This window comes from Mytilus trossulus, chromosome 1 (assembly GCF_036588685.1).
Source record: "Mytilus trossulus isolate FHL-02 chromosome 1, PNRI_Mtr1.1.1.hap1, whole genome shotgun sequence".
Taxonomy (NCBI): Eukaryota; Metazoa; Mollusca; class Bivalvia; order Mytilida; family Mytilidae; genus Mytilus; species Mytilus trossulus.
Genome location: NC_086373.1, coordinates 46,851,891 through 46,875,489, shown reverse-complemented (window position 1 = coordinate 46,875,489; position 23,599 = coordinate 46,851,891). Strand labels below are relative to the sequence as shown.

The 23,599-nt window shown below is 34.4% G+C and overlaps 2 protein-coding genes across 4 annotated transcripts; both read left to right on the top strand.

The window, feature by feature from the left end:
- The first annotated feature begins 1,478 nt into the window (after positions 1–1,478).
- Positions 1,479–4,622, top strand: LOC134721953 (sodium-dependent glucose transporter 1A-like). Its single transcript, XM_063585333.1, has 3 exons — positions 1,479–1,804; positions 2,886–3,171; positions 3,604–4,622. Exons 1-3 carry the CDS (start codon positions 1,640–1,642, stop codon positions 4,620–4,622), a joined length of 1,470 nt encoding a protein of 489 aa, XP_063441403.1. The 5' UTR covers positions 1,479–1,639.
- An 8,840-nt stretch (positions 4,623–13,462) lies between these two features.
- LOC134725748 (3 beta-hydroxysteroid dehydrogenase/Delta 5-->4-isomerase type 1-like) lies at positions 13,463–22,201 on the top strand. Of its 3 annotated transcripts, none has more exons than XM_063589819.1 (5): positions 13,463–13,526; positions 14,933–15,088; positions 15,656–15,820; positions 20,065–20,277; positions 21,630–22,201. In XM_063589819.1, exons 2-5 carry the CDS (start codon positions 14,959–14,961, stop codon positions 22,196–22,198), a joined length of 1,077 nt encoding a protein of 358 aa, XP_063445889.1. In that variant the 5' UTR covers positions 13,463–13,526; positions 14,933–14,958; the 3' UTR covers positions 22,199–22,201. The 3 variants fall into 3 exon arrangements, with proteins under 3 accessions (XP_063445889.1, XP_063445880.1, XP_063445900.1); XM_063589810.1 differs by having other exon boundaries at positions 14,851–15,088; XM_063589830.1 differs by lacking the exon at positions 13,463–13,526 and adding an exon at positions 13,671–13,733.
- Positions 22,202–23,599: the final 1,398 nt, after the last annotated feature.

The following is a 23,599-nucleotide window of genomic DNA, read 5'->3' as shown; positions in this document are numbered from 1 at the left end:
TTCTTTCCTATCATAAATATTGTAATATAAAACTGGTGTCATTTCCAGCTTACAATGCTTCGGACTATTTTCGGAATTTTGATGATTGTACAACTCTTCTGTACATACGAATGAACATATTTCTGTAATATAGCAATATATAACAGTTTTATCTTATTGAGCATGCAGTTTTGCTGTCTGCATGTCATAATTGGTTGTCTGTCCCTTATTACTTTTATGAAGTTGGGGTTTTCTTTCTTTTGACACGTTTTTCTGTTAAGGTTACAGTGAAATTGGGATAAAAACTCTAATTTGGCATAAAAATTAGAAAGATCATATCATATGGAACATGCATACTAAGTTTGAATTTGATTGGATTTCAACTTCCATCACAAACTACCTTGACTAAAAACTTTAAACTGAAGCGGGACAGACGGATGGACGAACGAACAGACCATAAAACATAATGCCCCTCTACTATCTTAGGTGGGACATAAAAAAATTAAACAAAGGTGTCTTTCTTCATTAGTTCTCAAGAAAAAGGTCAGAATGAGTGAAAAAAATATTGACAGACGGAAGCAGATTGAAATGAAACTGTGACGTACTATAAGCCTTTTAGAGAGTCTTCCATTCAACATTTCTTTAAATTTTGACTGAAAAATTTGATCTGTGGATCTGTGTCTTTATGAATACGTTGTCAACACCAAACTGGCTTTAAAAAAACAGAGTAGGGCCGGCAATGTATTTCACGGTTTTGCACATGGCCGCGCACTCGAAGGTATCAGCACTTGATACGCGCACAAAAGTGTCTTCTAATGCACTCCTGAGATGGATTAACTTCAGTGATACTTCGACTAGGATACTGCACTCCAAAATATTTCAAAATCCAAAACCTAATACAAACTTCGAAGAGATGATGAACATAAACTTTAAAAGTACCTACAATACATGAATAGCCAAAACCGAAAAGGAATCAGAAGCGCGTTTCAACAATTAATGTCTCTTCAGTGATGCTCGAGGCCAAAATATTTGAAAATCAAAACTTAATACAAACGTTTCAATCAAGATTTGATAAACCAAAATGATCTGTAAGGGACATAGCAAAAAAAAAAGACAAGGAATCAGAGCTTTGCATGTGATAGATATATGATATATTCCTTAATTTAAAGCGATTCATGAAATTTTATAACAGTAAATTTCAATCAAAACAATATCCATATTTATTAATACAAGTAATTTTACATCGTTTAATTCTGTCGAAACCGAACTCAGTCTATTAAAAAGGTTACAATGACTAACTTTAATTAAAAAATAAAACGGTAATCGTATAATTGCAAAAAAAATCTTTGACAACACATTCAATGTGCCTTCGTAAATAGCCGAAAACTATGTCCAGTGAGTAAGACCGTAAACTTATTCTAAATACATGTAGTCAGTATTGTTTGCAAAATAATCAATAGCATTTAACGACCTATATAAGATTAAACTACTAGTATATTTAGCCAACAAAGAAACCTGATACAGAATAATTATGGTGTTGCTTCTCAACAAATCCACGGCAATGTGTTTGTAACAAGATGGAAAAGTACATTTGTAAATTTGTACATTTGAATAATTTCACCTGTCAGATATCCAATGACACATCAAAGTCAAGATAATAATGGACGATAAGAATTGTTCAAAACGGAAGGTCATAGATGAACACAATGGCCCGAGAAGCCAACCACGTGAGAAAGTATCGTTTTTTGACAGACTAAAGAAGGACGTAGTGTTTCGGCACAAAGTTTCTCTATCGGTAGCTTTGTTCAGTTTGTTTGCATGCCTGGTATGTATATTTCTTTTCTATTATTTAGTGGAAGTTTTCATAAGCCGAACTTGACCATGTCTTACACCACTTCCTGTGTATGTGTTCCCTAGGATCACAAGAAAACCTTGTTAAATTTAAGAAAAAAACATAAGGACAGAATTTTATGTAACTTGAAAAATGTACATGTTTCCGTGGATTTTCCTAACGCATTTTGAAATTGTACTTATCTCCCTTGCATATCAAATGTCTCTCGTCACAGCGTAAAAAAAGACGTCTTAGTTCTTTAGGACTAAGAAAAATATATTATTTTGCCTTTGATATAACGCAGAGCATGGGATAATAATAAAAAAAAATATCGGTTTCACACAACGACCAATATATCTCTCTAAAAAGAGGGGCGAAAGATGCCATAGGGACATTCAAACTCATAGATCGAAAATAAACTAAACGCGATGGCTAAAATAGAAAAATACAAGCAGACAAAATAAGTATGAATTTAACTTGTTGTGCAAGAAAGGCCATATGGTGACCTATAGTTGCTTACACCCGACATCTTTTTACCTTGTTGGATAGTTTGAATTGTTAAGTTTAATATCAAATAACAAATAAAGATGATTTGTATTTGCTGACATAATTCCTAACAAATGCGCTTACATCCACTGGCGGATCCAGAAATTTTCACAAGGGAGCCGCTCCAGTCATGCTTCAGTGATTTGTGTTTAACTTTAGAAACTTTTACAACTTATCACATTATTGTCATAACGCTCTTTTCTATAAAATGGGACATTGACATATGCAATGTACTTCGTCTTCAACTTTATTGAAATGTAATACTTGATGAGGAAGAAACGGTGAGAGAAATGTGTTACGGGTAGACGGTTTAATAAAGGGCGGTAAACGGTAAATCAGTATGAGTGTGAGAGGATGTATAAAAACGTTTCTGGACTTAATAGCTCTCAATAGGTACGCGAGAACAAACACATTTGAAAGCTTAAAACAAAAGGACATTCACACAACAAATGACAATTTTTTCTTCTTCTTCAAATAAATATAATAATTGTTTTAGTTATATGCGATCACTGGACTGTTACTTTTACAGGGATGGAATGTTAGTCAACTTGGACCTGCCCTACTGGACCTGCAAATCATAACAAAAACTAGGTTAGACGAGGCTTCTTATTTCCTTACAGCATTTTCGCTTGGATTTCTTGTTGCAGTGGCTGTAGCAGGATGGATATTCAAGAAGATCAATCGAATCATCGTATTATTCGTCTCCACAATTTTAATCGCCATAGTAACGGTTGTTACACCTTGGTGTCGTCACTTTGGGCTCATGATTGTTGTATTTGTTGTGCGCGGACTTACACACGGAGTTGCAGATGCAGGTTTGTGAAATCACTCTGCTTTTATCAATAACGTGTAAATATTTTATCTTTAATCAGGGGCAGTTATTTCGAAAAGATGTCATAAAACATTCATGAATAGTTCAATTTAGGCTCGTTAACTTACATGCAACAGTATATATAGGAATTACGAGCTATGCTCGTCCATGGTCAACTTTGCATAAAGGAGTTGCAAAAAGACATTCAAACTCACAAGTCAAAAATAAACTTACAACGCCATGCCAAAAAAAAGAAAAAGACAAACAGACAAACAACACGGATGACTAAACTCTCCAAAAACAACTGTAGCTTTGATTGCAAGTAGTATGGTTGTCAAAATTAGCAAACCTATAGGGACAATGAGTAACGAATACTTAGCATTGTATCATTAGTCAAACTTAGATGCATGTATATTATATTATTTATATATTGCAGGAGGTAATATCAATATTCTGAAGATATGGGGTACAGAAAGTGGACCATACATGCAGACTATGCACTTTTCATTTGCAATTGGTGCAGTTATTTCCCCACTTGCCATGGCACCTTTCCTCAATGCACAGATTCCTCAAGATGATTCAAAGACAACACAAAAGGAATGTTTACGAAATTTAACAATGAATTCAACCAATAATTTCAACTCATCGGCAGACATATTTATGAATGTTGATTGTTATCACAAAGACACTATTTACAAAGATTCAATTATTCATGGAGCATTTGTCATATCTGCAGGCATAACATTGCTGTCGGGCTTATCATTCTCATATTTCCTGTTTCATAAAGCGGACAGTAATGTAGAGCAGACACAAACTAGTCGTTTAAGCTCGAATTTGCCAAAATCTATTAGATTGACAACCATTGGTATTATATGCATTACATTTTTCTGTGTTCAGGTTTTAGAAAAGTCCATTGTATTTTACCTAACAGCATTTACGGTTGAACATTTCGCCTGGCCAAAAGCACTAGGATCGTATGCAACGTCAGCATTCTGGGCTTCCCATGCGTTTGGGAGGTTTACCGCAATAGGTATTACAAAAAGATTTAGAATAAGATATATCTTCGGACTGTATATCTTAATGAATTGTGTGTGTTCCGTTTGTCTGTTAATTACGAATTTGTTGAAATTGGAAATTGGCATTTGGATTTTTATTCCAATATCAGGACTTTGTCAATCTATTCTTTTCCCTTCACTCATGTGTTGGACTGAACAAGATTTCTTTAAAGTTTCTGGTAAAATTGTATCTTTATTCATGCTAACAGGATCGGGCGGATCAATGCTTACACCAATTTTTCTTGGATATTTGATAGATTTGTATTCACCAATGTGGTTTTCATATGGAGTGCTTATTTTCAGTATATGTCTGATTATAATATATATTGTTCTCTTTATTCTAGCCCGTAGGATTGAGTCACATGGTAAAGAAAATGAACTTTTTATCAATGTTTCATGAAATAAAATGAAGTAAAATGAATAATATTTGATATTGTCGACAGCCAGGCGTTTTATTTATACGCCCGTCAAAATTTTGACGGGCATATTATGGTATACAAATGTCCGGCGGCCGTCTGTCCGTCTGACTGTCTGTCCGGCGTCCACATGTCGCACCGTAACTCGAGAACCGCTTATCCAAATAACATGAAACTTAAAATAGTTGTTTCTTATGATGGTCAAATGGTCTGTATACTTTTTAGTGAACATAGGATTTAAACTTTTTGAGTTTCGTGACTTTATAACTAAAACAGGGCTTTGTATTTTTCACATGTCGCGCTATATCTCAAAAACGATTTCTGATTATTGCTTTAAACTTCACACACTTCTTAATTATATTAATCCAAATACCTGTATTCTTTTAAGTGATGATTCAAAATTTAATTTTAGAGTTATTGAGTTTTCTGTAAAAAAAAATAGGGGTGGGTTTTCACTGGTCGCGCCATATCTCATAAACGATTTCTGATTATTGCTTAAAACTATTCACACTTCTTAGTTATATTAATCTTAAGATCTGTATACTTTTTGGTGATGATTCAAAATTCTATTTTGGAGTTATTGAGTTTTTTGTAAAAAGAAGAGGGGGTTTTCACATGTTGCATTGTGTCTTAAAAACCATTAATGACTATTGCTTAAAACTTAACACACTTCTTAGTTATATAAATCTAAAGATTTGAATATTTTTTGGTGATGATTCAAAATTCTATTTTAGAGTTAGAGTTTTTTGTAAAAAAAATAATTTTCACATGTCGCGCCGTATCTCAGAAACTATTTATGGTTATTGCATAAAACTTCTCACACAAGACGAAGGGCGTCTCATGCGGTCATGGCGCAGCTGTTTATTAAATATTGTATTTAGCACATGTATAACTCATATTTATAAATGTTTTTTTTTACTGCAGTCAAGGGAAATAACCTTCAACTCACACTATCTGTATGTCAGTAGAACATTTTCTTCGATAAGACTTCCTGAAACAACTGGGGAGATAACTCTCCACCAAAGTCACAACTTGTAAAAAACAAACATGATGGGTCAAAGTACATTCATCAACACGGAGCCTTGGCTCACACCGAACAGCCACAGGCACTTGTCTCAGAAAAAATTTCCTATACACAATAATATATTAAGGTATATAGGGGAAAAAAATTCTGACACAAGTGCCTGTGCGAACAGCATGCTTTAAAGGGCCCCGAAATGACTAGCGTAAAACCATTCAAACGGGAAAACCAACGGTCTAATCTATATAAAAAAGCGAAACACTTATGAACCACATCAACAAACGAAAACTACTGAACTTAAGATTCTTGCCTTAGGACCGGTGAAAACAAATGCAGCGGGTTTAAACGTTTTGATAGGTACCATTCTTACCCTTATCTGAAACAGTAGTGTAACATCACAACATAGAAAGACACACTATAAAATATCATTTGACAAGTCTCAACTCAAGACAACTGTATACATATATGGCAGTGGCAACGCATCGGTGTAGCATTGTATACATGATTTGTCTTAAGAATTATTTTATAAAACTTGTTTTCGATAAGAATTTTACTATAATGGTTAAGCTTCCCTCTTCCCGGACTTCCTGCTTTCATTTTATTTTCCAGTGGCTTGAATAGATATGTCTGCTTTTGTGCAGTGATAACTGCAAATAAAACCTAGGCTTTAGAATTGTTATAAAGTGCCTAGAATCAAGTAAAATAACAACTAGACACAGTGCACTCCAATCTTAAATAACTATTTTATAAGGAATTCGATCAATGTATGATTTTCGTTGAGATATTATTCACTGTGTATCATCGCCACCGGAAATTGGGTACTAACGAAGCGGAGAGAAATAGAAAAAAAAGTAAACAAGTTAGGAATTCGTTCAATTTAAAGCATTTCCACTCATTTGATGAGGGTGCCGCTTAAGAAATGATTTTCTAATATATAATTCTTTTAATTATTAGGCCGATAAGTACAAAATAAATACAAGATTTTGTGTAATACTCAAAAACTTGCCACTTAGTACCGGAAAATTTCGAGGTCTATCGTCCTCTGTAGCCCCATTCTCAAGATATTGAACTGTTTTTCATTATTTTTCCAGACACGATTTTAAAATATTATAGTGTGGCATCATATTTACTGAAATTTGTTGTCAAAAAGATGCATTTTAAAGAATATGGACAAAAACACTGTTTGTTTGTTGTACGGCGAATTGCAGGACGTTGTACGGCGAATTGCAAAATAACAACTTTTGTCTGTACGGCGTCTTGCAATATATTATAATTTTAAGAGGAAATTAATCACTGTTTAGATAATATCAAGTGACGATATTTTGTTGATATCAAAGCTTTACAGGCTTTCAAACATACAAAATGTCTTACTTATCAAATATTATAAATATATGCCGTTAATTCAGTTCACGGGTGGCCTCGTTGCCTTCCTCTTTTCGATTTTGTAAAAAAGTGTTTTTTTTCTCAACCATATTATCCTAAATACATTAATATATATATATCGTTATACTACTATAACGACTGTAAATGTTGCCTTATTTGTTGTTAGGGTGAAATTTTGTAAGTTCAATAAAATAAACCGTCCATTCATCTTTTGTTGGTACTAGTTAGTTTTTTTTAGATAAAAACAGTTAAGATGTGGTATGATAGCAAATAAGATAACTATCCATCAGGATCAGATAAACTGTATGTAAGCAATTATATGCTATTGTACGGCCTTCAAAAACGAAAACTCGTCCCTTAATTATAGTCGGCTATACAAAGCACCGAACGAAAAATGTGGAAGGACTCAACAAGAAAGCGAACGGCCTAACTCGTAACAAAACAATTTATGAAAAAAAAGAGATGAAGCAACGACAACCACCGAACCACAGGATCGAGAATTCGGACACACACAAAAAATTGTTTAGTTATTTAATTTCTGAAATGACTCATTTGTAAAAATAAACTTTGAATTAAGAAAATACTTTGTTTTCATCGAAAGTATGGAGAAACAAATCGTGAATTGCATTTCGAATTAATTGTTTTGTCTGATTCTATCTAATGCATTTTATCTAATGCATAATTAGATGGGGGGCGGGGGGGGGGGGGGGTAGTGGGTCTGTTAACATGTTAACAACACCTCGATTTTGGCAAACACAGATAACAACAAATTTTAAATGCTGATAAGAGTTAACAGCAACTTTAATGACACATGGACAGACAATTGAACTGATGGAAAAGCAGACGGAGTGATTGACTCCAAGAAAAAAGACTATGTCATGAATAATCGAAAATGCTTCAAACACCAAAAAGGGAGGCTTCTTCTGGTTATGTATATTGTTGAGTAAATGTTTTGTGTCAATCAATCGTAGAAAACTTGGGTTAACGTCATGACGTAGGAAAGTGTAGCAAACAGATAGAATGAGTGAATACTATAGGGCGCGAACATTTTTTTAATGGTGGGGGCTTTTATAAATTATATAGTTACATCGCAGTCAGGGTATTCATACGGCTCATTGCTTACATGATTTTATTGAAAGGAATTACGAAGGTTTACGGATTTTTATTTTAAATCATCAAAACCAGTGTAAAATCAGAAAGTAACATGTAAGGTGTCACAAGTTGAAGCACTCTTTCATCTCCATCTGAGCTGATATAAAGAAGCCTTGGTCTATCTTTAGATCCATTCTGAATTTCTTAGACTAGCAAATTTGATTTCAATTTGAGAACCAATTCCTATTTTTTTCGACCTCTTCTACCAGGCCACACTGTTCAGTTAATTTACGAATTGCAAATTGAAAAGGTACTTTATTTTTCACAATTCCGTCCAGGTACTCTGGGTCGATATAACTTATCAAACATTCCATATACATGTGAATTATTTTCTTCATAGGACTGACCAGGGTTTAAGCTGGATAAGAAGTGGCCTTTCCCTTTAACGTTTTGGATACATTTCAAATAGAAGCCAGAAATAACTACATTGGTTAGACGTATAAAGAGGGGCATGAAATATCTTTAAACATGTTTAACACTGCCGCATTTGTTGCACCTGCATGACCCAACTTGAGTCCGTAACCTTTGCTTAAAGTCTTGTATTTATTTAATTTTTTAAATATGGGTTCATTTATATGTTTCAAGAAACAAACATTGAACTTCGACCCCCTTTTGTAGTTAATTGATTGCTCACTTAGGAGACAGCTTCAGGTATACCATACAAGTTTAGTTTCGAGCCATGGTGAATTTTCTAAATATGAACGTTTTTGTACAATTGAATTGATTTTTAGATAGTTGAATAATAATATAGCCTTCCTAGTGGGTTTATATGAACATTTAGATTATTTAAAGCATGTTTTATAAGCCATTGTTCAGTTTGACCGTCCAAGCGTTCCTATCCGTACCGCCATACATTTTGAAAATTTTGTATTTTTTTTCAACCAAGAATTCGACGCTCGATCTTTTCAATTCAATTTCATGGAAAAAACAAGCAGAAATGCATATGATTTTTTTTACCTCTTGGTAGATATATGTCTATGGTAATAGGAAAGGTATCACTCTTATTGATTGAAATTTTCCTTTGGACCAAATTTTTCAGATCTTTGTGACATGTTCAACCCCCTATTTTGCAATATTTGGTATCAAATAATTGCTCATTGTTGCCATAGTTACACAAAAAAAGAGATTATATTTCACCATTATTACTATTGGAAATCAAATCTATGGACGATTCTCTTTCCATAAATATACACATGCATAGCTTAAATATTAAGCCTTATTTATTACGGGAAGGAAGGGAAAGAGGAAAGAGGGTGTTTAAAAATTATGAGTGTCAATTCTTAGTGTTTTTCCTATCTGTGACTTGACACCCACCCTAGTGCATAATTTTCTCGATGCGTTGGGTTGTTTCTTCTATTTGGTCGAGCTTCTGTTTCTTTGACACTTCCATTCTCAATTTAATCAAGGATTTACTATACTCACTGAAGATTTTTTTAAAGACATGTACAGTTACATATAATTATGCTGTTAATGTCACTCCTTTGCGGAAGCAACGTTAAGTAAGAGATGGACAGCAAATTTTAATGTGATTCTTGTAAATAACAGTTAAGATCAGTTAACAGAGAAAATAATGTCAAAAACAAATAACAGATAACAAGAATCACAATTTCAAATAAACAGTTAACATCATTGCAAATTTTAACAAAACAGATTACAGACAGTGGGTCGAAAACAGTTAAGTTTTTAAAATTTATCAGTCAAATAACAGTTTTAAAAAATTTCAACCTTGAAAAGGACAAAAACAGTTTAATATAAAAAGGACCCCCACCTGAGATATTTGAACTTAATACTTCATTTTCTTTGAAAGGACGCGGTAAATAACTATTCTAAAATTAGCAAGTTGCCATACAGTTGAAAACAAGTTGCCATACAGTAAATTTTTCAACACGAGCAAGTTGCCGTACCCTCGACTTTATCTTTTGTGGTCTATATTCTTTAAAATGCATCTTTTTGACAACAAATTTCAGTAAATATGATGCCACACTATAATAATCTAAAATCGTGTCTGGAAATATAATGAAAAACAGTTCAATATCTTGAAAATGGGGCTACAGAGGACGATAGACCTCGAAATTTTCCGGTACTAAGTGGCAAGTTTTTGAGTATTACACAAAATCTTGTATTTATTTTGTACTTATCGGCCTAATAATTAAAAGAATTATATATCAGAAAATCATTTCTTAAGTGACACCCTCATCAAATGAGTGGAAATGCTTTAAATTGAATGAATTCTTAACTTGTTTATTTTTTTTTCTGCTTCTCTCCGCTTCGTTAGTACCCAATTTCCGGTGGCGATGATACACAGTGTTATTGTGTCTGGGAGACACAAATGATGCCCCGGAAATGCAAAGTGTTGTTTAAAATACACAAAGTTGAGCATGGGAGCAGATAGGTCTATGGTTCACTATAGGAGGAGTTATCTGATAACCATATACACCTCAATGCCAGTATATACTCCAAAAATGACAAAAGTTCAACTATCTCACAAAAGAGAAAATATTAATAAAAATAAAAACCCCGACCACATGCACATCTTCAATATATGTACAAACAGCATGAAAAGTGGAAACTTCCTAGCATTCAAACTGTAGGAGTTATTTGGAATAACTAAATACCCATAATGGGATGGATGGAAGGGTAGATAGAAGGATGGACAGGGGTAAAACCATATGGCATAAACTTTCAGTTGCGGGGGCATAAAAATAGCCTCCCGAACTTCAAGGGAATATCAAAATGGAATTACCCTTATCAGAAAATCATCTTTACAATATAAGAGTTGATTTGATTCTATACTGCCTTCCAAACGTATTCCACCTCTTATCACAGCTCTTAGGTCGGTCGTTTTCTTATTTTTCGACAATTTGCGGACTCATCTATAATACTAAAATAACGAGGTCCAATTTGTCAGCAGTCATCACGTAAAAACAATGAATCAAAGAATTCACCTTTATATAAAGTTAATATAGGACAATGGTGTTGATTAAAAATTACACCACTCCAGACCCTTTTGTTTTCCACATATTTAATATTGCCAATAATTAACAAGTTCCGGGGCGAATCCGATACCGATACCAATAGTATATTCACCTGTTACCTATTACCTTATCTGTACGTTCCGCACCTGACAGGCGCACCACCAAGATTTTGCTATATACACGGGTCATAGTCACAGGGTTGACACTACTAAATTCAAGCATTGTCACATTGTTCCATATTGCAGTATTTCAATCAGTATGACTTTCTAAGATGGCGATACGAATCCAAAAAATCTGGACTTAAAATAAGGCGTATAGTTAGTTTTCAATAGGCCATTCCAGGCCCTTTTGTTTTCCAAATAATTAATATTACCAATAATTGATAAGTTCCAGGTCGACGGGTTCAAACAGAAAAATTTTGAAAGCAGAGAAAACTGTGCATCTTATGATCGCCATGACTTTATCAGATGACAATACCAATACTAAAATAAGGCTTACGCATAGTTATATACTTTAATTCAGTCACGGACCCGTGATATCACGGGTGTGTTCTAGGTTTATATAAAGTGCGAATCCAGTTTGTTCATTTTCACTGTTATGTGCGAGTATGTCTATTGTAGAATAAAGGATGACGGGAAAAATTGCGTTTGTTTACTTTTTGAAAGTACGAAATAATTGATTTAAATGTATGTTTTAACACAATTAAATAAGGATGTAACTTTCAAATGTATAATCACAAGATTAAAATAAAAACAAGAGGCTGTCAGAGCGACAGCAAACCGGATTTATTAATATTTATCCGTGTCCTGGCATTTTTCAATATTACAAGAACCATAACTGATGCACGGTTAAAGTGAAAATCATCAATATCAAACTTGACCTCCATTTTGTCATCAGTAACAACATATTAAAATTTGAAAAGCTTTGGTTGAATGGTTCATGAGTAAATGCAACAACATGACTGGTAACACAATTTTTCAATCTTTCAAGAACCGTAAAAGTCAAAATGGTCATTATTGAACTTGACCTCCATTTTGTTGTCAGTAACAACATATTAAAATTTGAAAAGCTTTGGTTGAACGGTTCATGAGTTGACACGGACAGGACTGGAAACGCCATTTTTCAATCTTTCAAAAACCATAACTCCAGAATCGTAAAAGTCAAAATCGTCATTATTGAACTTGACCTCCATTTTGTTGTCAGTAACAACATATTAAAATTTTAAAAGCTTTGGTTGAACGGTTCATGAGTTAATGCACGGACAACATTTGGTTGCGCCCGCCCGACTGCCCAGCCGCCCGCCGTACATCCCCAAATCAATAACCGACATTTTTGTCACAAAAATCTGGTTAAAAATTGTAAATTAAAGCAGCTGAATCAATAGTTATTTGAAATGGCACATTAGTTTATATAACAACAGATTTCTTTTTGGAAAAAGAACTATATTAATGTGTTATTGAAGACAATTAGTATATATAGTCTAATTTTCAAAATTTTCCTAGGGGCGGGGGGAGGACCCAAACCCTCCTAGCACGTTCGGATCATTACGTGAAAAAAAATGTTTTTGATTGGCCCTGGTAAAAATCACAAGTTACTTTGCCTGGAAAAAATTACAGGTTATTTTGCATGGAAAAAAATTACAAGAAAAACCCAAAGCCCCCCCCCCCCCCCCCCCCCCCAAATCAGAAAATCAAACGGTTGATACTTTAGCTGTCCAAGATATATGTATACAATGATGGCGTGTCATAGGAAAGGTTAATTTAATCTTACATATAGATCTGGGTCTGAACAAATTATCAGAGAATATAGAATTGACATTCACAATATAAAAAAGAAGATGTGGTATGATTGCCAATACGACAACTCTCGACAAGAAACCAAAATGACACAGAAATTAACAACTATATGTAACCGTACGGCCTTCAATAATGAGAAATAAATGCCATTTTTACGGCATTTATTGATATATTACCTCAGACTTTCACTCACAAAGTATGCATATATAATCAATCCTTCTGACTTCATAAATTATGTTAGAGGGTCGGCTAAATTACGACTTTATATGATGAAAATTAATCAAAATCCTTCAGTGTAAAATGGCATTTCAGGATTCGCACATTACATACACTGGGACTAGCTACAGTGCCATAGCTTCATATGTAGCTATACTGATTATTTTGTGTCTTTTGTGTCACTAAACGTTTGTCTGATGGCTGTATCCATTTATTCTGCTTTTGTTGGAAGAACCGATGATTTTAAAAATACGCGCCAATAAAACATAATAACCTTAGGACTATGATTACGTTCGGCGAAAATTTACAGATCAGATTCACTCTTGTTTAAATTCGACAACATATGTAAGTAAACCGACTATAGTTATATATTTTTTTTTATTTAAAAGACATGTTTTGTTATTGTCTTTATTTTACTGAGTAGATTTAATAGATTATGTTTTAAAATAACATAATGCATTCACACAAAGGGAGGAAACTCAATTATTATGATACATGTGAGATGTATATATATGGGATATATGTAGAAGACCTGCATGACATGATACTTGGGTATCGATTTTTGACAAGAAAACGCATTAATTAAAACCCACTTTACTATTTTCTTTCAAGATTTACTTTTGGTTCAAAGAAGAAACATACACAAGTCATAGATAATCGCATATCAAACATGTTCTTGTTTGTTTCCATAGTTTATATAATGCGTCCATTGTATCCGTTCATACACATATTTAAATGTTATTTATATAAGTGTATCGTTTAATTAAAAAAAAAAAAAACAGGTACGTCACTATATATAGGTATATATCAATGAGAATTTGACAGACTATTAACAAAACACTGCATGCTGACAATAGATCCAGTTAACAAAAAGGATCTTAATGCATAACAAGTTTTGTTTGCTTCTGTCGCTATATATATCATCATTTGGCGTCCGTCGTCTGTCGTCGTCTGTTAAATTTTACAAAACTCTTCTCTGAAACTAATGGCCAATTTGGAAATTTAACCATACTTTGCCACAATTATCATTGGAGTATCTAGTTTTAAAATGTGTTTAATAACCCCCTGCCAACCAAGATGGCCAACATGCCGCTAAACTAGTAGCTAGAGGGGTAAAATGCAAATGTTGTCTGTTATTTTGAAAACCGTTTTAGATAGAGAAAATCTGACAGCGAATAATCTGTTAAGAATGTTGAGCTTCTTCCAATTGTCTATATACGTCAAAACTGTCAGACGAGTCCTACATGAGTTATTGTCCTGAAATTACAAATTTATTTTACCACTTTTTTTTCATTTTTGGCTTCTATCTTAAAAATTATAATAGACACTGAGAAACTTTGAATTTCAAAAATGGTCAGCAAGACAAGATCTTCTATCAAACCAACATTTGCTAATACAGTTAGTAGACTGTCACTCTCTATGGGAGTGATTACCAAGAAACGAGTAATTTTATTCGCACTCTTTTGTGTTTTGAGAAAACCCTTAAGAAGATAGATGGAAACTAAACAGAACAAATGATCAGCAATACAAGGTCAGCAAAATGGATATTTTGTCATGAATTCTATTATTATCCACAATGTTGGAAAGTGTCCTTTGTTGAATATGCACATGGAAAAATGTGAGCGACACGAGCTCTTTAGAGCCTCTAGTTTCTTTTTATTACTTTCAGGCAATTACAGTCATTTCATATAATCGTTCATATGACTGTCTATTGTCAAACATATTTGGATTATATAGTAGCATCATTACAGGATAAACTCGTGAACACAGACTTGACATGACGAAGATTTTGGTAACAGGAGGTAGTGGATGTGTGGGGCAGCACATAATCAAACACTTCCAGGAATATGTAAATGACATTAAAGAAATCAGAGTTCTAGATCTTCAGAAATTTGAACAGAAGCTGGGTTTGTGTACTTAAAATCTAACTTGTTTGCAGCATACCACCTTTGCAATACTTTAGAGACATATACAAAGAGCGCAACTGCATTTTCTCTTCACGGGTTTTCGCCGATATACATGTAATTCCCCTATTCGAACCTGCAGATTGGCATGATGTCTGCGTATTTATAAATCCCACACAGCTACACACGAACGATATACACTTTATATACTCGGCGGTATATTACCCAAGTTTAAACTCGACAAAATGCGCGACAAGAGACTATCAGCCGTAATAAAATATGACGTAGTTTTACCATATATACAATTTGCATATACTAGTAAAATTAAACAGCCATGAGACGGCTACCTTTTTAGGAAAAAAATCAAGTTCACTAGAATTCATTACACTTGCAACTTTATACTAAATTAGTTTTATATTTGCACATTCTTCAGCTAAATAAATTCATTGGAGGATGGTAGTATAAATTGGCAGTAAGCACCAATTAATACATCGAAAGCACGACAGATGCCTAAAACAAGGAAATAACGCGAAAATAAGTATAAAAAGGTTTAATTTCTTTCTTCTTCAGAATATGAGAACAAGATACCAGTCGTATGCTTCACTGGTAATATAACAGATGTTGATTTATTGGACAAGGTTACCAGAGACGTTCAATGCGTTATACATACGGCTGCTTACGTTGATGTAAGATTATTCCCAGATAAAGAAAAACTTGACATAGTCAATAGACAAGGTATGTACAGTAAATATAGCTTCTTTTAATTTGCCTTAGGTTTTGTTGTTTAACCTAGAGGTGAATTCATTGGGACAGAGAACATACGTCATGTTCGTTCTGTCCTGTAAAATGGTTATCTAAATAATTTGCTGTTTGCTTAATTAAACATTGGGAACTGCGACACCATATGCCGGTTGCAATGACAAAATTGATGGTATAGGTATTCTACCTAGTCCTTTGTGTAGCTCGGTGAATGTGATGAATATTTTCAACTCTACTCCTCGACGAAGACGCAGTCAGTCATGGTCATCGTCATTTACATCAACTACTCTGCATGATGTCTCTATTTAATTTAATGACTTGCTGTCATTTATACAAGATGATTTCAGCTTTCCAATTGTGAACTTTCCATTTCTAAGTAGCAACATTCCAGCAGCACCTGCATACGGGGTATATATCTCCCAATTGATACGATATTCCCGTGCTTGCATTTCCTATCCTGATTTTCTTGATAGAGGGTTACTGCTCACAAGGAAGCTATTAAACCAAGAGTTCCAAATGGTGAAGTTGAAATCATCCCTTCGTAAATTTTACGGACGCCATCACGAGTTGGTTGACCGTTATGGAATAACCGTTTCACAAATGATATCGGATATGTTCCTTACGTCGTAACTACAATCCCCTTCCCTTTCATGAATTTGACCTACCGAATTAGACTATTTACCGGATTTGTAATCACATAAGCAACACGACGGGTGCCGCATGTGGAGCAGGATCTGCTTACCCTTCCGGAGCACCTGAGATCACCCCTAGTTTTTGGTGGGGTTCGTGTTGTTTATTCTTTAGTTTTCTATGTTGTGTCTTGTGTACTATTGTTTTTCTGTTTGTCTTTTTCATTTTTAGCCATGGCGTTGTCAGTTTGTTTTAGATTTACGAGTTTGACTGTCCCTTTGGTGTCTTTCGTCCCTCTTTTATACAAAAGTCGTTAGGTATTCATCACATTCGCATGAAACTTTATTCATTACCCCTTTCTAAACTTCATTCTCTGTTCAATTTGTGTTTGAAAACCACTGTTACAAACCCTCATTCAAACCAATACAAACGTACAGCTATAATTTCGGATATTGCAAGTCACAGACTTTTCAAGCAAGTCCGCATTGGAAAAGATGAAAAGAGAAAAGATCTTTCCTTAATCTTTCCTTTGCCAACAAAGGTCTCGATGGCGTCAACTTAGACGTCACAATATCCTTCATCATAAATTAGTTCAATCGAAAATATCTCCTTATTTCAAAGATCAGTCTGTACTAATCATTTCTTATACCTATACCAAACCTATTGCAACTAATATTTTCAATTACAAACACGTTTTGCATGATCTCAATATTGACGACTTCAAGTCTAAACCTCCTGATTGCACTTGTGCTATTTCCTAATTCACATATAATCCGGCTGGCCACGTTATTACCGGCGACCTCAACATTGTTAATAACGCTTCCCTACGAAATGTGTTATCGAAAGGTCTGAAATATCGTGAGCCTAAATCCATCAATTGGAAATACAACTTTAAAATTTTGATGGATTCAGTCAAGGATTATGCCAGGCAACGGGCTAAGCGCGAGAAGGAAGACGTAGACACTCTTTCCGAATGGATTAAGGCAGTGAGGTCGTTGATACATGTCAGAATTAAGAAATTGAATGGGTCTTTCAATGCCCATGCTACGTCAATCTTTAAAGACCCAAATGTTGCAAAACACTTATCCTACCTCCATGACAAATATGTTGTTGTCCCCGCAGATAAAGCCCCAAACAACATAGTTTTTGTGTGTAAAACTCATTACATTAACTTCTTGATAAACGAATTAGGTATTGACAATTCACTTGGAAACTCAACATATACCCTCACGGCACTTACCAAAGAGGAAATCATGGATAATCATAGGTCTGTTCTATGTTCCTTTGGAATTTCAACCAAAGATGAATAACTGGATGTTCCATCACTGTATTGGATACAAAAATGTATCTAAACTACACAAGTGTCCTTACAAACAACGGTATATTGCTGGGTCTTGCAAGTGCTCCACGAAACCTCTTTCTTAATTATTAAAATCTATTTTATCAGCAATCAAAGACGGGCTTCAAAGTTATTGTGAAACTGCCTATTCTAGAGGTGGCGTGAATCAGATGTGGATACTTAAAAATTCCAAAGATCTTTTAGAGTACATACAATCTAACTCTCTTTCGTCTTGTAGTAGTATTAAAACATTTAACTTTTCTACACTTTACACAAGTATTCCACATTCCAAACTAAAAGACATATTGAAAGAGTTGGTATTGCTTTGTTTAAAAAAAAAAGAATGGCCAACGTAGATACAAATAACTTGTCTTAGGGAGGAATAAATCCTACTTAATCACTCTGATTCAAACAAAAAATTATCTGAAACTGACATCAAGATGCTTGATTTCTTGATTGACAACATATTTGTTACGTTCGGAGAACGTGTTTTTCAACACTGTCGGCATTCCAATGGGAACAAATTGTGCCCCTCTTCTTGCCGACTTGTTTCTTTATTATTATGAGGCTGACTTCATACAGGAACTTTTTAGGAAAAAAGATAAGAAGTTAGCAATATCCTTTGACTCTTCTTTCCGCTATATAGATGGTGTTCTATCACTAAATAATTCAAAATTTGGTGACTATGTTGAACGCATCTATCCCATCGAACTAGATATAAAGAATACTACAGATACAGTTAAGTCGGCCTCATATCTTGACTTACATCTAGAAATTGACAATGAGGGTCGATTGAAAACAAAACTTAACGACAAAAGAGATGATTTCAGCTTTCCAATTGTGAACTTTCCATTTCTAAGAAGCAACATTCCAGCAGCATCTGCATACGGGGTAGATATCTCCCAATTGATACGATATTCCCGTGCTTGCATTTCCTATCATGACTTTCTTGATAGAGGGTTGCTGCTCACAAGGAAGCTATTAAACCAAGAGTTCCAAATAGTGAAGTTGAAAGCATCCCTTCGCAAATTTTACGGACGCCATCACGAGTTGGTTGACCGTTATGGAATAACCGTTTCACAAATGATATCGGATATGTTCCTTACGTCGTAACTACAATCCCCTTCCCTTTCATGAATGTGACCTACCGAATTGGACTATTTACCGGATTTGTTATAACATGAGCAACACGACGGGTGCCACATGTGGAGCAGGATCTGCTTACCCTTTCGGAGCACCTGAGATAACCCCTAGTTTTTGGTGATACTCGTGTTGCTTATTCTTTAGTTTTCTATGTTGTGTCATTTGTACTATTGTTTTTCTGTTTGTCTTTTTCATTTTTAGCCATGGCGTTGTCAGTTTATTTTCGATTTATGAGTTTGACTGTCCCTCTGGTATCTTTCGTCCCTCTTTTAAAGTCATGGTCAAACCAGTGTTTGGCATTTGTAATGTTAAGGACTCGAAGTTTTTGAACCAATTAATGCATATACAATAGAAAACATACCCAATTAATGATCGAAAACTTCGGCTGATAATTAACTTTCATGCCTTGGTGTCGAAGTTACCTTTTGAAAATCATTTAACACAGAATCATGGAGTACGACTCAGTACGTGAACAAATAAGTGAAATGATGAAGGGATTTAAATTTGGGTTTATTTTGTCATACCAATTTCAGAATCGATTAATACTATCTTGCTTTCACGTTTGTTTCATCGCGGTTTTTCCCATGCACGCACTTGCGATATGCGATTGGTTTCTTTTTTCAAGAATCAACGCTTATCCATTGTATCTATATCACATAAATAACGAAAGGGGTCATGGTTAAGGTATCTGCATTCAGAAAACCTGTCAACGAATTTCGTATATATACGGAGTTACAATGATTGAATAGCAGTTCATTTCAGAAGATTCGGATAAAATCTAGGATTTTCTTTTTAAAGAAATGCACAAGTGTTTGCTAGCAAAATTTAACTTTTCAAGTATAAATAATATATTCATCTTTTTCTGAAATTTGAAGTATTACATGACTTTGATATCGACAAAACTTGTAAAAAAGCATTTAATTATAATGACATATCTTCAATTAAATGAAAACCTAATTGTCCTTGAACCGACTTCCCTTGAGCAAGGACATTTTTTTTTTATTTTACCTACTTTAGACAAACCCCTGCACGGAATCCTAAAATCTTAATTACAGAGATGACCCTTATAATTATTTTAAGTACAAATATATGGTTTCTCTTTATAAAGGGACGAAACTTTTATTGGAGGCGTGCTATCAGAACAAAGTCGAGATGTTTATCCATTGTAGTACTATTGATGTAATGCAAGGATACCATGATATAGTCAATGGTAACGAAGCAAATACAAAGCCAGATAGATTACTTTTTGGGGAATATGCCAGGACTAAACAAGCAGGAGAAAGAGCCGTTCTAAGTATGAACAACAAACTTCTTCCAAACGGTATGTGGATTAAACTGTAAAAAGTGTTATGACTGTTATGTTGCCATTGTACGGTTTAGTGCTTAGAAACATTGTGTTTAGTTTTGTTATGTTTAGTTTAAACATATTTATTTATAGTGGATTGGGAAACAAGTTTTGCAACTTATATAAATCCCTTTCCACTTTGCGGGTGCGAGTGCTGCCTTGTAGAGGCATTAGCCTACTCTTTTTCGAAATCTACAAGGGTGTCTTTAACGTGCAAGAGATATGGCTCTCTCTTAACACGGGTCAGCCATTTATCGTCCCCTTCCGACGGACTATCATCGTTTCCTCAAGACCATACTCGCGAATGGTGTCAAGGGAGAGCCGAAAATTGAGTTCCTGAAATTTTCATCCCGAACGGGAATCGAACCAGGAACCTTTGTGTTAGTAGTCCGATGCACTAACCACTACACCACGGCTCTCTAGGTCACTGAAAGGCCTTTAACAATGAGCAAAACCTATACCGCTTATCAAGCTATATTTAAAAAAAAAAAAGGATCCAAAATAAAACAATTCAACCGAGACAACCAACTGCCTGGTTTATGTAAACAAAGAAAGGAAAAACTAATATGATTAACAGATTATAAATTGTTTCAGATAACATATATGCATGATATGCATTTTGAATTGACGTACGTTTGACCGAATTACATACCTTGATAGGATAATTTCTTTTAAACTACCGGTTTTTTATCCGTTTTCAGAGGTGTTTACTGAGTGATATTTAGCTGAAATTAATAAGTACTGGTAAAAGTACTGGTTACTATTAAATGTCATAAACAATATTCGTTGTTGATGACATAGTTTTGACATTTTACCGTTTAATGCTCAAAAAAAGCATTTGTTCTATTGTGGAGAGTTGTCTCTCTGGCAATCATACCACATCTTCTTTTTTTTTTATATTAGCCGTTTTTACGCTGTCACTTTTGGACAGAATAACAATTTGAATCCGAAGTCTCTGTACATCAGCGAACCCTTGCAAACACTTTTATGGGGTCCGCAAGCAGCATTTTGCGAGACTAAATTTCTGCCCTTAACTAAATACTTTCAATTTGTATTTAGGGGCATCCCACATTTCCTGTATGTTCACCCAGCCTGTCCATCTACTTTGAAGAACTAACCTTTACTTAATGCATAATTAAATTGTTGTCTCCATGCATATTAATATTTGCCATTGCACATTAAACCATTAATCATCAATTTAAAGTGAGCAATACGGAGTCAATGCTACGGTTAAGCTTCATTCTGTAATACATGCACTTTTATTTGAAGATTCTTGCTTAAATTTTGTTAATAGCATTGTACATATATGTATGTAGATTTCTTTACAGGTATTGCATTTCGAACCATTTCTTTGCGACCAATGGTAATTTATGGAGAGCTTGATCAACATTTTATACCTCAGGCTATAGAAGCTGGACTGCAAAACAAAAAGATCATGATTGATTTTTGTGGCAATGGAGCATGTTGTCTTGTTTACGTTGGAAATATAGCTTGGGCTTTTGTATGTGCTTATAAAGCAATGAGGTCAGATAAAACACTTGGAGGCGAGGCCTTTCTTATTAAAGATAACAGTCCTAATAAATCATTGATGCAGTTTTGTAAACCATACTTTGATTCATTCAATATATCATTGTATCGGTCGTTTGTTCCTTATTGGATTCTGTATGTACTTGTAAGTTTTATTCACATTTTACTGTTTTTAATTTCACCATTGAAGAAAGTGCAATTTCCAGTAACAACAGCAACACTAATATATTCAAATTTAGCGCTGTCGTTCGACGATTCAAAAGCTAGAAAAATGTTACAGTACAAACCTTTGTACACTCCCGTAGAGAGTTACAAATGTTCACTTAAGTATTATAATTTACTTAGCTTTGATAATAAAAAGAAACACTAGTTATTTTGTTCCTATAATTTATTTTTATTTTTTAGTAATGGCCACACATAAAAGTGTCAATAAATAAACTGCACCATACAAATGAAAACAAGGAAAAAAGATAGAACGTAATGTCGCGTAAAACCCCAGTCGCTTGCATAGTAAACTATATGCCAAATACGTATCACAACCAAAGAAAACATTCCTAAAAATTGGCGATACTCAATTACACAAATTGAACAACTAATATGTGCCTTGAAAAAAGCAGCTTGACAAGCAATCAAATTGAGAATGGAAATGGTAAATGTGTCGAAGAGACAACAACCCGTCCGAAGAGCACAAAAAAACAGCCGAAAGGTTTTAAACACAACGAGAAAATCCCGAACCTGGAGTGGAGGCGTGCTTCAGCTGGCCCCTAGACAAAAATGTGTACTGATAATGGACATCATACTAGACACCGAATATATTAATGAACTAGAATAAAAATAAAAATAAAAATTATACAAGACTAAAAAAGGCCTGAAGCTCCAGACTTGGGACAGGCGCAAAAATGCAGCGAGGTAAAACATGTTTTGTGAGATCTCAACCCTCCCCTATACCTGTAACCAATATAGAAAAAACAAACACACAACAATATGCACAATAAAACTCAGTTTAAAAGAAGTTTGAGTCCGATGTCAGAAAAGGTAACAAAAGAAACTAAACAAAATGACAATGATGCATAAATGAACAACTACTGGCAGTTTCTGACATGCCAGGATCGTATGAAATAAACATAATTATACTTAAACGGTAACTGTAGTTGTTTACCTTCTACGTTATATTAGTCTCTTATGGAGAGTTATCTCATTTGCAATCATACCTTCATACTTTTGTATAAATCCTTATTGTGACAGTTTGTTATAGTGTGGAATCGTATCCGGTCTCAATCTGTGAAGAGATAATGCGAATATTACGGGTTTTGTTCGTTATGACCCATTTATGGGCATTATGTTTTCTGATCTGTGCGTCCGTTCGTTCGTCTGTCCCGCTTCAGGTTAAAGTTTTGGTTAAAGTTTTTGGTCGAGGTAGTTTTTGATGGAGTTGAAGTCCAATCAACTTGAAACTTAGTCCACATGTTCCCTATGATATGATCTTTCTAATTTTAATGCCAAATTAGAGATTTTCCCCCATTTTCACAGTCCATTGAACATAGACAATGATAGTGTGGATGGAGCATCCGTGTACTGGGGACACATTCTTGTTTCTTATTCATTTGTATCTCCTAAATGAATTTTTGAGATTAAGAAGAGTAAATTACTGTTGCTTCTTAGTTAAATAAAACAGACATGGCCATGACTTTTGGCATTTTCAACTGAGCATTGACTTTGGTAAATACGAGAGGAAGGCTATGCTATTGCATGAGAAAAAAGTTACATTTGC

What these genes read in the sequence shown, in the direction of transcription:
- LOC134721953 (XM_063585333.1), top strand. Translation starts at nt 1,640, where the DNA reads ATGGACGATAAGAATTGTTCAAAACGGAAGGTCATAGATGAACACAAT. An exon ending in TCAGTTTGTTTGCATGCCTG is followed by an intron (nt 1,805 to 2,885) that starts GTATGTATATTT and finishes TTACTTTTACAG; the next exon opens with GGATGGAATGTTAGTCAACT. An exon ending in ACACGGAGTTGCAGATGCAG is followed by an intron (nt 3,172 to 3,603) that starts GTTTGTGAAATC and finishes TATATATTGCAG; the next exon opens with GAGGTAATATCAATATTCTG.
- LOC134725748 (XM_063589819.1), top strand. Translation starts at nt 14,959, where the DNA reads ATGACGAAGATTTTGGTAACAGGAGGTAGTGGATGTGTGGGGCAGCAC. An exon ending in GAAATTTGAACAGAAGCTGG is followed by an intron (nt 15,089 to 15,655) that starts GTTTGTGTACTT and finishes TTTCTTCTTCAG; the next exon opens with AATATGAGAACAAGATACCA. An exon ending in CAACAAACTTCTTCCAAACG is followed by an intron (nt 20,278 to 21,629) that starts GTATGTGGATTA and finishes ATTTCTTTACAG; the next exon opens with GTATTGCATTTCGAACCATT.